Below are 12,312 nucleotides of genomic sequence, written 5' to 3'. Positions count from 1 at the left end.
GGTGGTAGTGGTAGTAGTGGTGGTGGTGGTAGTAGTAGAGAAAGGGACACAGGACTAGAATCTGAGTCTTCTTAACTTTGATGATGGATTCCTATATCACTGACTAGGTATAAATTGTCAGAGTATCTTAAATGTATTTGGGCCTTGTCTGAAGGGCATCTATGGTAAATGTGTCATTAGTGAGTGCTAAGTAAAATAAGAAGCCTCCATCAGTCTCTCCACCCAGTGTGGCATGTCAGAGCTTCTACAAGAACATTCTTTTCTATGGGAAGAAAACAGTACTGACTTCTCTTTGGAGAGTCCAGGTCTGCAAACCCAATAGTCTAGATCACAGAATGGTGAATAGGGAATGTGCTGAGTGCTCTGGGCCCATTTTGGTCAGTGTGGATTCACTGGGATGTTACTCACTAAACTTGAATAACTAGAGTATGTAAGGAAAATGGACATAATTATCCTGCAAAATTGTTTCTGTACAGGACATTCAGCTGCATTTTTCCCTAAAAAGTTTTCAAGGATGCTTAAAAAATTTTTTTTCTCTTAGGGAAAAAACAACCATATATCCTTAATCTTTTATGATCCTTGTTATGTCTGGATTTTGTTGTTGTTGTTCCTTTGTTTTCAATTTGATTATTTCTGTGTAATTTTTTTTTTTTTAGTGAGGCAATTGGGGTTAAGTGACTTGCCCAGGGTCACACACAGCTAGTAAGTGTCAAGTGTCTGAGGCTGGATTTGAACTCAGGTACTCCTGACTCCAGGGCCAGTGCTCTATGGGTTAAGTGACTTGCCCAGGGTCACACACAGCTAGTAAGTGTCAAGTGTCTGAGGCTGGATTTGAACTCAGGTACTCCTGACTCCAGGGCCAGTGCTCTATACACTGCACCATCTAGCTGCCCCTATTTCTGTGTAATTTAAGGGAATCAAAGCGGTAAACAGGAAATGAAGTATTCCTGAGGTTTGAAGGCAAATCTCTTGATATTTGATGTAGGTATAAAAATTTAGGTTTTATAGTTTTCTGACAGTGTTTCCTCATTCTAGTGTTATGTTTGCTTTAAACATCATAATTGAAAGATGAGAAGCAGCATCTGGTACTGGATAAAGTAGTGGCCTTGTAGAGTCAAGAAGACTTGGGTTCAAATCCTGGCTCTGATATATACTGATTGTGTGACTCTGAACAAATTCATTTAATAACCTCTCAGTGTCCTAGGTAACTTTGTTGGTCTTTCACTTATAGAATAGGTGCCAGCTTTCATTGGGGTAGGGAGTTTCCACTCTAGAAGTTCTCCACACCAATGAAATCACAGTTCTAGAACAAAAAAAGAAAAAAGAAAGAAAAAAAAGTTTATTGAAGGGCCCATGAAGGAGAAGGGGTCCCTCCTTTATCTATTGTTTTCCTTACTTTGTAGCTTTTGGGAATTTTCTTCATCTCTTATATCAGTTTCCTCATCTGTTATATGTGTGTGTTTAAGATGTATATGTTATATGGATCATATATTACACATATAAAATTATACATGGGTGATTTATATATATATATTTATATCTATATATGTGCATGTATATATATAAAATTTCAAACCCCCTTTCCATATGTAGTTTCAAAACTCTTTTTCAGCTTTCTCTACTTTTGAGAATCTTTGGGGGTATACATTTATAAAAAGAAATAAATAATAACATAACGGACATATAATAAGAACTATAAACTAAAATATAATAATAAATAACAAAAATGAAAAATTCATGAAATAAATATAAGGCAAACCTTTCTGTCCAAATTTTGAGGACATTTTGATCCCTCATGCTTTTGTATGTACTTCACAGTGTCTGATTTATTTTTATAGACAGACCAAGTACCAGAAATTGAATTACATCCTCAGTTGACCAGAACTCCTTCCCAGCCAGAGGAGAGTGGAAGTCCCGTGAAGAAGGTAATGCCAGTGCATTTAATGTTATTGGGTCAGAGAGATTTAAGTCACTATTGGGGGGAGGGTGTGTGTCACCCAGATTCCCTGGAAATGTGCCAGATGTCTGCTTCTAGATAACACTGTGGGCCTTAAGTATGCCTTTACTTAATAATTGAGGTCAAACAATGAAGAATATAAAGATATAAAGCCTAAAATATGACAAACTCTATGATGTTTATAACTGGGCAACTAGGTGGTGCAGTGGATAGAGTGCAAGGCCTGAAGTCAGGACGACTCATCTTCCTGAGTTCAAATCTGGCCTCAGACACTGACTAGCTGTATGACCCTGGAAAAGTCACTTGACTCTGTTTGCCTCAGTTTGCTTATCTATAAAACAAGCTGGAGAAGGAAATGGCAAACCAGTATCTTTTCCAAGAAAACCTCAAATGGGGATAACAAAGACTTGGACACAACTGAAAACAACTGAACAATATAACTGGGCTCCCCCGAACAAAAAAAAAAGCCAAACCATCACCAAATGGAGCAGAGATCAAGTATTCTCTGAGTTAAAGTCCTCATACTTCATCCATTAAGCAATTATTGGTAATATTTAATAGGCTGTTTCAAATAGGGACAACATCATTCATATATTCCTAGGCTTTGAGTTAGAAGAGACTTTAGTGGTCATGGAATCCAAGCCTCTCATTTTATAGATGGGGAGGCTGAGACACAGGCAGGCCTTGAATCACATAGCTGGTCTATGTCTGAGGCAGATCTTGAGCCCAAGTCTTTGTGACTATAAGTCTAATCCTTAATCACCCCACTGTACCATACCTCAGATTTTCATTGTGACCCTGGTAAAAGTCTCCTCAAATGAGAAAATGCTGTGTCTGTGGAGCGATGTGGATCCAGATCTTTCTCACTCCATGTTCTACACTCTATCCATTATGCCACGCTTGGTATGGAGCCCAGTTCTCACTGATCACTCTAATTTTCATAGCTGCCTTTAATCTGGTATGGGAATGTGATGGGGCTATGTGTGTGCAGGCATGTGTGGGAGGCTGGGGTGTTGGCACAGCAGTAGTTATTGTGTTTCCTTTCCTCAGGACCTTCCACATACACAGCCACCATCAAAGCCTATTCGTCGAAAATTCCGACCTGAAAATCAAGTCATGGAAAACCAAGAGCCTCCTTCTTCTGTGAGTGGGACATCTTCCGCACCAGCTGTGAAGCCACATGCACCAGTTCAAAAGTAAATAGAACAAACCAGGAAAAGAAGTAGTAGTTTTAGAAACTTAATGCTGCTCCTTTCTTCTTTCCTTTCGTCTCCCTGTAACCCATCAAATTAAGTGGGCTGGCCACTAATCCTTTTTGGTTTAGACCCATAATTTCATGAGCGTAGGGAGTTCCTGGTGAGAAATACAGATCAGCATTTTTTTTCTGCAACAGCCGATAGAATTGGATGATGCTTGTCCGGGGACACCCAAAGGTTGAGTGACTCATTGCCCAGGGTCGCACAACTGGTACATATCAGAGGCGCTAGTGGAAACCATGTGGCATTTCTAGTACATGGTAAAAATAAAGGAAGTTAGCATTCTTCACTACTTGCCTGGGTTATGTCCTGTTTTGATTAGGAAAAAATAGCTATTTTCATGAATGTCAAACCCACTTCAGTTGGAGGAGGATTTTTTTTCTCAGAAGCATTTTCTGATTCAGAGTGACTGGCATTTATATAATGCTTTAAGGTGTGCAAAATGCTTTACATTTGTTCTCTCATTTGATCCTTACCACAATGCTGGGAGGTAGATACTATTATTATCTCCACCTTACAGATGAGGAAACTGAGACAGAGTTGTTAAGTGACTTGTCCACATAGCTATTATCTCATTTGATCCTCACCACAACACTGGGAGGTAGATACTATTATTATCACCACTTTACAGATTAGGAAACTGAGGCAAACAATGGTTAAGTGACATACCCAGGGTCATATAGCTAGTAAGAGCCAGGATTTCAATTCAGGTCTTCCTAATTCCAGTTCCATTATTCTATGCATCTAGCTTCCTCACAACTATATATAGGAGTGTCCAAGATAGAGCATCTGAACTATTGAACAATTTTTTTTGTTCAGTTGTGTCCAACTCTTCATGACCCGATAGACCACAGCACGCCAGACCCTTCTTTCCTCTACTATCTCTCTCTCTCTTTGTTGTTGTGGGGCAATGAGGGTTAAGTGACTTGCCCAAGGTCACACAGCTAATAAGTATCAAGTGTCTGAGGTCGGATTTGAACTCAGGTCCTCCTGAATCCAGGGCCGGTACTTTATCTACTGCGCCACCTAGCTGCCCCCTCCACTATCTCTTGAAGTCTGTCCAAGTTCATACCTGTTGTTTCCATGACACAATCTATCTTATCCTCTGCTGTCCCCTTCTCCTTTCACCTTCAATCTTTCCCAGTATCAGAGTCTTTTCCAATGAGTCCCGTCTTCTCATTATGTGGCCAAAGTATTTAGTATTTGACCTTCCAGTGAATAACTTGAATTAATTTCTTTAAGTATTGACTGCTTTGATCTCCTTGCTGTCCAAGGGACCCTCCAAAGTCTTCTCTAGCTTTTTATGCTTTTGGAGGTAGGATGTGTTTTGAACCAACATAGCTGCTGGAGCCACAGCCAGGACTCGAGAGGTTCTGCTTTTGAACCAACATGGCTGCTGGAGCCACAGCCAGGACTCGAGAGGTCCTGCTTTTCCATGTGACCCAAGGGGACATCATTCATTTATTTATCCTAGGGTTCATGGGAAGGAAATGGAGTCATGTTAGTTAGCTAAGGTTACAAGAACAACAATAATAAATAACTTTTCTTTTTTTTTTTTAATTGAGGCAATTGGGGTTAAGTGACTTGCCCAGGGTCACACAGCTAGTAAGTGTTAAATGTCTGAGGCTGGATTTGAATTCAGGTACTCCTGACTCCAGGGCCAGTGCTCTATCCACTGTGCCACCTTGCTGCCCCAATAAATAACTTTTCTATAGCATTTAGTATATGCCAGGCATTGTGCTAAGTGCTTTACAATTATTATCTGATTTTCACAGCAACCCTTGGCAGTAGGTGCTATGATTAGCCCCATTTTATAGATGAGGAAATGGAGGCAAACAGATTTACGTGTCTGACCATGCCCTGAGCACTATGGTGCCACCTTATGGTCAAGATCCATCAATTCAAGCTTTAAATCTTAAGAAACTATGAACAGGGGCAGCTAGGTGGCGCAGTGGATAGAGCACCAGCCCTGGAGTCAGGAGGACCTGAGTTCAAATCTGGCCTCAGACACTTAACACTTACTAGCTGTGTGACCCTGGGCAAGTCACTTAACCCCAATTGCCTCACTAAAAAAAAAAAAAAGAAACTATGAACAAAATAGAATATGACTGCCTGAATGGCAGTCTATCCATAGTTTGAAAGAGTCTTGGGAAAGGTCTGCGCTGAGCAGACCGTAGGAATTAAAGATTTAGAAGAGGAAGAGACCTGAGAAATCTCATCTATATCTATGCTTTGGAAGTCCCAGACATTTGAATTATAGCCTGAATCCCTTGAGAAAATGTAATCTGTGGAATAGTCCCGGAATTTCTTAGGTTCATTCTATCCCCTAGGGATAGGCCCATCTCTTATGTTGTCACCCACATTCAGCGCTCTGACAATTAATCAATCAGTCACAGTGCTGCAGTCTCATTTGGTGATTGTTTGGGACACCATAGGACATAATGTAGAATCTAGTTATGACCTATACATTTTCTAAGAATATACTTCGTTTTTCTCTACTGGGTCTCCATGTGGTCAAGTTCTGAACACACTGGGCCTGGTGTTATATCTCCCTTGACAACCAGTACAGCGTGCATGCTTTGAAAATATTCAGTTACATCAGAACATTTTTCACAAAGTGAATTGAGTTGTCACAGCCTATTGCAGTCAGGGGGAGGCCTGCTGTCCAGAAACCATGTCCTTGAGATTGCATTTCTGGTTGGTTATTACAGGAAAACCAGTCCTGTGACTTGTGTGACTCTCCCTGTCATGATAGGTCTCTTCCTGCTTAGGAATGAGCTAAGTTGGGGTGAAGGAAGTGGGCATTGTGCCTGAGGTGGGGGACAAGCTTCTATTTTTTGGATCTGTAACTGACTTCATGTCCTTGGTTGCTATTAGATATGCTTTGCATAAATTCTAAAGCCCCACAGATATGCAGGCAGGCACGCATGCACACACACAATACTATTTTCATGGTTGGCTCTGGTAATGAAGAAAGAAAGCAATATAACTCAGGCTGTCTATGTATTAGAGAATTACTTCCTCATAGAACATGCTTCTTCTGTTCTTAAGAATTGCCCAAAGGGCATGAGTAGCTCTTTAAATGCCACTGATACTTACACACAAGGAGCATTTTCAGTTAATAAAATTTGTCAGAAAGACATTTTTTATTAAAAAGTCTTGGAATACATAGAAGATCAAGTGTTTGAACAGACCCCAAAATCATAGCTGAAATATGAAACCTAAATATATTTATCTTCTATAAATTTAAAAGAAATTATATTTCTTTTCATTATTAACCCAGTAATGCCATTTGTTTCATTTTTTTAAAATTAGATTTTTATCATTGTTATTATTTGTAATTGACAAGAGGAGACTCCTTGTCAATTGAATTTCTCTTCCATCTTCAAAGTCAGGGGTCAGTAACTCTCAAAGTCCTTTTTGACTGAGACATTTTCTACCTCTCTTCATGGCAGACAATCTTCTAAGCAGAAGAAAGCAATCCAGACAGCTATTCGGAAAAACAAGGAGGCCAACGCAGTGCTAGCCAGGCTGAACAGCGAGCTCCAACAGCAGCTAAAGGTAAGGAAATACATTGAAAAGTTGGGTTGTTAGACCTGGCATTTATTTATTTATTTTTTCTTTTCTTTTCTTTTTTTTTTGGCGGGGCAATGAGGGTTAAGTGACTTGCCCAGGGTCACACAGCTAGTAAGTGTCAAGGGTCTGAGTCTGGATTTGAACTCAGGTCCTCCCGAATCCAGGCCCGGTGTTTTATCCACTGAGTCACCTAGCTGCCCCCTATCCAGTTATTTTTCACTGATTCCCACAGAACTGATCTTTCTCTTATGTGTGAGACTGGCAGCTTTCTTCCTGGAATGTCAAAGAATATCCAAGTTGGAGAAAAGACTTCAGTGGCCACCAACCCATACCAGAAAAGGAAATCCCCACCAGAGTATGGCAAGCAAATGAGCTTCTAGCCTTGGCTTCTTATTGGGGGAAGAGGGAGACCCTATACTTTCTGAGGCATCCCATTCCACTTTGGAACAGTCCTAATTGTTAGAAAGTGTTTCCTGACACAAGGTCTAAATTTGAATCTGTACCTACCAACTATATATACACATGTATATTGTATGCGTGCATATGTATAATAGGGGTATGTGTGATAGTTTAATGTGTATATACACATACAATACTTGCACACACGTGTGTATGTATGTATATGCACTTACACATGTACACAATATAGATACATAGATGTATCTATATATACACACACGTATCTATTTCACGGACCTCAGGTTAAGAACACCTAGATTAGATGATCTTCAGGGTTCCTTCTAGTTCAGATTTAGTGCGATTCTCTGACTTTGATGAATGTCCTCTCTTTTTCCTCCTCCTTTCTGAATTCTAACCATCCTTCAAAATTCAATTCTAGTCTTAGATCCAACTCAATCAGTCAGTAAACATTTATTAAGTGCCTACTATGTGCTAGGAACTGTACTAAGCACTAGTAGAAAGAATGTTGAGGCTGGATGTCAGAGGACCTAGATCTCACTTCCAGCTCCAACACTTATTGAATGACCATGGGCAAGTCACTTTGTGTGTGTGTGTGTGTGTGTGTGTGTGTGCGCGTGTGCGCACACATTCGTGTATGTACATAGTGGCTGGACTGGACCATGAAAAAAATATTTAAAAGTACATTAGTTAAGGACAGTTAGGTGACGCAGTGGATAAAGCACCAGCCCTGGATTCAGGAGTACCTGAGTTCAAATCCGGCCTCAGACACTTGACACTTACTAGCTGTGTGACCCTGGGCAAGTCACTTAACTCTCATTACCCAGCAAAAATAAAGAAAAAGAAAAAAAGTACATTAGTTAATAAATGGTTAAATTTTTGGATAAGTACCAACAGAATTGGCACATTCAGCCAATTCTTTTACACAGACACACACACTATATTATGTATGTATAATATAGCAAATATATACTGAATATATAATATACAGTATATCAAATATATTACATATCACGTTAAATATATAAACATATAATGTATTTAAAATTATATATATATATATATACATAAAATAAACATGAATAATGATTGAATTCCTCAAGCATTTATTAAATACCTCTTTATATACAAGATACCAAGCCAGAGCACCCCAGGAATAAAAAAAGAAAATGAAAATCCATCTCTTCCCTCAAGGAGCTTACAATCTACATTCTGCAAGTAGTCATAACTATCAATTCAGAGGATTACAAAATAGCTTACATGCATTATCCATTTAATTTAAAAAAAAACAACTGTGGGAGATGAATAATAAAGTTATTTTTGTCCATGTTTTACCCATGAGAAAACTGCTTACCAGTTCACACAGCCAGAAAGTATATAGAGAGGTATTTGAACCTAGGTCTATCCTCTAGTTCTTTTTAGTGGGGCTTGGGGGAGCAGTAAGGGTTAAGTGACTTGCCCAGGGTCATACAGCTAGTAAGTGTCCAAGGCCGAATTTGAACTCGGGTCCTCCTGAATCCAGGGCTAGTGCTCTATCCATTGCACTACCTAGCTGCTGCCTATCTTCTAGTTCTTAAACTATAACACACTGCCTCTCTATCTGTGTTGGTTTCTTATTCCCCTGCTAGACTATAATCTTCTCAAGGGTGCCCTTAGAATTGTGTTGTGTAAGCAGCATTTGTGGCTTGTCATTGTAGTCAGTGAAGTGCTTGAACTGAGCCTTTGGATGGAGGCCTGACTCCCTTTTTTTTTTTTTTTTTAGTGAGGCAATTGGGGTTAAGTGACTTGAGGCCTGACTCTTGATCCTCTTTTTTTTTTTTTAAACCTCTTGACAGAATCCTTTAGAACAACACTTGATGCTAAAACTTTGCATCTTTTTATCCTAAGAGTAAATATGAGTAAAAGCACAATCAATAAATAACAAACTATAAACCTTCCTGATACTTAAAATGTGCAAGCTTAGCTTCTGCAGTCCTATTTGCCATTCTTAGTAGTGCTTTGTGACTTGAATTCTTTCATGTGCCACAGTCTCCTAACCATTCCCCCAATTACTGGGCATATGGGTTGCAAACAATACATTTCAGAGGAGCTCCTGCTAAATATACAGATGGTGAAATTCTGAACTCTACCCAGAGGTCATGGTGTTGTATATAGGGCACTGGACTTGCAGCCAGAATGGCCTGAGTTCAAATGCTCCCGCAGATATGTATTACTTGTATGACCTTGGACAAGTCACAAGTCTCTCAGTGCTTCAGTTTCCTTAGTTCTAAAATAGGAGATTGGACTCTATGGTCTCTAAATCTAAGATCCTGTGATCCTTTCCCCAAGTTATCTTTATATATGACCAATGAAGCTATCACTGAGAGCAAGTAGGGTCCCCTCTTATTTCCAGAAGGAAGGAAGAAGAAGGCAACAAACATTAATTAAATACTGACCACATGCCAGGCATTGTGTTAAACACTTTACAATTATTATCTCATTTGATTCTCACATTAACCCTAGGAGGCAGTTGCTGTTTTTATCCCCATCCTACAGATGAAGAAATTGAGGCAGACAGAGGTTAAGCCCAGAGTCACATAGCTAGTAAGTGTCTGAGGCTGGATTTCAACTCAAGTCTTTCTGACTTCAGGACCAGAGCTCTGTCCACTGTATCACAGGATCACAATTAACAATATGATAATAAACAATAAGAATAGCTACTATTTATATACCACTTTAAGGTCTGCAAACTATTTTGTATTTGTTATCTAATGTGATTCTTTCAGGAATCCTGAGAAGTAGAGGGTTATAATTATCCCCCTTTTGCAGAGAAGTTAAGTGACTTGGCCAGGATCACATAGCTAGTAGGTGTATGAGGCAGGATTTGAACGTGAGTCCAGAGCTCTATCCACTATACCACCTACTTCTAATTGCTCCTCTTTCAGGACTGTCAGAAATGAGTCATTCCTGTTTGGAAATCTGACTTTCTTTCCCCACTTCTGATTGACCTAGTCAAAAAGGAACTCTAACCCCAAGGGTCTAGACCTGGGAAATGGGTCTGCATATTAAAGGGGAATGATAGTAGGTAGATCTGGAAGGAATTGGGAATTTCATTGACTCTGTGTCCCTAAAAAACATGAACTATACTAACGGCTTTTATTCAGTAGAATTTTGCACTGACCTTCCTCCACAATATGATAATATTTCATTCTGAACCTTAACCTTCCCTGTGGGTTTAGACAGGGTGAGGGATGTATCTAATGCTGAAAAAGTCAGAGAGGGTAGAGAGAAATTCAGGACACGGACTCATTCTTGGGAGAAAAATGTATCCCTCTTTTTAACCTTGAGTGGCAGCAGCAAAGAATTTATTTTTTTTGGTGAAGTAATTGGGGTTAAGTGACTTTCCCAGGGTCACACAGCTAGTAAGTGTAAAGTGTCTAAGGCCGGATTTGAACTCGGGTCCTCCTGAATCCAGAGCTAGTGCTCTATCCACTGTGCCACCTAGCTGCCCCTTTTTGTTTGTTTGTTTGTTTGTTTTCTTTTTTCTTTTTTTTTTAGCAGCAAAGAATTTAACTGAATACTGGTTTCATTTCAACTAACATTTTTTAAGTGCCTACTGTATGCAGTGCATTGTGCTAAGTGCTAGAGGAGACAGAAAAGACTGGATTAGCCACAGTTCCTTTCCCTTATGGAACTTAGTCTAGTAGGGAATATAGGATCATATCAATCATAAAACTCCAAATATAGCAATCTATCCCCTTTGATACCTAGCTACCTAATAAATACTTACTGATAGATGGAATTCTTCACCAGCAACAACTCTGGCTTCCCAATCCACACATCTGATTTAAGTATGAAGTATGCATGTGTCTTCCTAGAAGTATTTTTCATACTAGGTGAAGGAACAGGGTTGATCCCTTAGCTTGAAATATCCTCTTTCTAACTTTTATTTGTTTCCTTTTGTTTTGGGTGTTTTAGGAAGTTCATCAAGAACGGATTGCTTTGGAAAACCAATTGGAACAGCTTCGCCCAGTCACAGTCTTGTGACCCTTGGGTGGGAGTGGGAGCAGCTGACCTCTGTGCCAAGGTCTTCCCTTTTCACTGTTGGAGTACATCCTCTGGGAAAAGATATCTGACTGAGTCAAAAGCAGGGAGAAGTGGAATGTGATGTGTATACTCTTCCTTCCCCACCCTCCTGCCTCACTTGCCATCCCTATGTTTCTGTCTGCAGGTAGAAAAGTCCTTCAGCCAGTGGTCAGACTTGAGATTGTGGGTAAATAGTGGAATTTGTCTCTTGTTGGTCCATTATCAAATACTTTTTCAGGGTCTTCAAAGATAGAATTCGTCACCAAAAATTAATCCAGTCCCCTAGCCCTTCAATAAATTTAGTGCATTATTTATTTAAAGAATTCCTGATTTGTATGGAATCTTGTTACTTGCTGTCAGGATGCTTGTTTTATATAGCATTTATAATTCATACGTACTAGTTTTAGTATCCTGGGTATGTGATTCCAATAGGCTTGTCTTAGGGCATAGTATTATATGGCTAAGTAAATAAGTCTAAGAGTAGCAACAAATGTAGACTGAAGCTATGCTGACCACTCTCATTTGCCAACATATTGACAATATAGTGAGTGCCATTTATATTTCATATCTATTTATAAATATATAATCCTTATTTTATATTGAATCTCAGAGGCTCTCCATGATTACACAGCACAAGATGAAATAGAGATTTGATATGTATCTGGTTCATTTCATCAAGAGAGATAGTAAAACTAGATGGATTTTTTTATGATCTAAAAATTAAACAATGAGTTGCCAAATCTTCGTTTTTGTCCCATATAGATGCAACGTATACAAAAGTATACAAAAGTACAAGTGTGAAAACCCAAAGGAAAGACCAAGACATGGTCTGGACTGACATTCCTCTTTCCAGTTCTTTGCTTAAGCTATAGTACATCTATACTAGAAAAAAGGTAGAAACGGTCAATACCAATACATTAGGATCATTCCTGGACTAGAGTTGCTGTTTTCTTTTTGTCTGCATTTTTGCAGACCTGGACTATATCACTGGGTTACATTGAATGGGTAGAAGGGATGGATGAAGGCCAAAGCTTACATCAG

At 39.3% G+C, this 12,312-nt stretch overlaps 1 protein-coding gene across 7 annotated transcripts in view; it reads left to right on the top strand.

Annotated features, from left to right (window-relative positions):
• The window catches only part of REPS2 (RALBP1 associated Eps domain containing 2), a 275,952-nt gene extending 263,905 nt beyond the window's left edge, over positions 1–12,047 (top strand). For all 7 annotated transcript variants that reach the window (XM_043995038.1, XM_043995040.1, XM_043995037.1 and 4 more), the window contains 4 exons: positions 1,839–1,925; positions 3,008–3,153; positions 6,669–6,774; positions 11,164–12,047. In XM_043995038.1, coding sequence (XP_043850973.1) covers positions 1,839–1,925; positions 3,008–3,153; positions 6,669–6,774; positions 11,164–11,232 — 408 coding nt within the window. In that variant the 3' untranslated portion in view covers positions 11,233–12,047. The remainder of the gene's footprint in view (positions 1–1,838; positions 1,926–3,007; positions 3,154–6,668; positions 6,775–11,163) is intronic.
• Positions 12,048–12,312: the final 265 nt, after the last annotated feature.

The sequence above is a fragment of the Dromiciops gliroides genome, chromosome 3 (assembly GCF_019393635.1).
Source record: "Dromiciops gliroides isolate mDroGli1 chromosome 3, mDroGli1.pri, whole genome shotgun sequence".
Taxonomy (NCBI): domain Eukaryota; kingdom Metazoa; phylum Chordata; class Mammalia; order Microbiotheria; family Microbiotheriidae; genus Dromiciops; species Dromiciops gliroides.
Note: the sequence above shows the minus strand (reverse complement) of the source record. Positions and strands in the feature narration are given on the sequence as shown.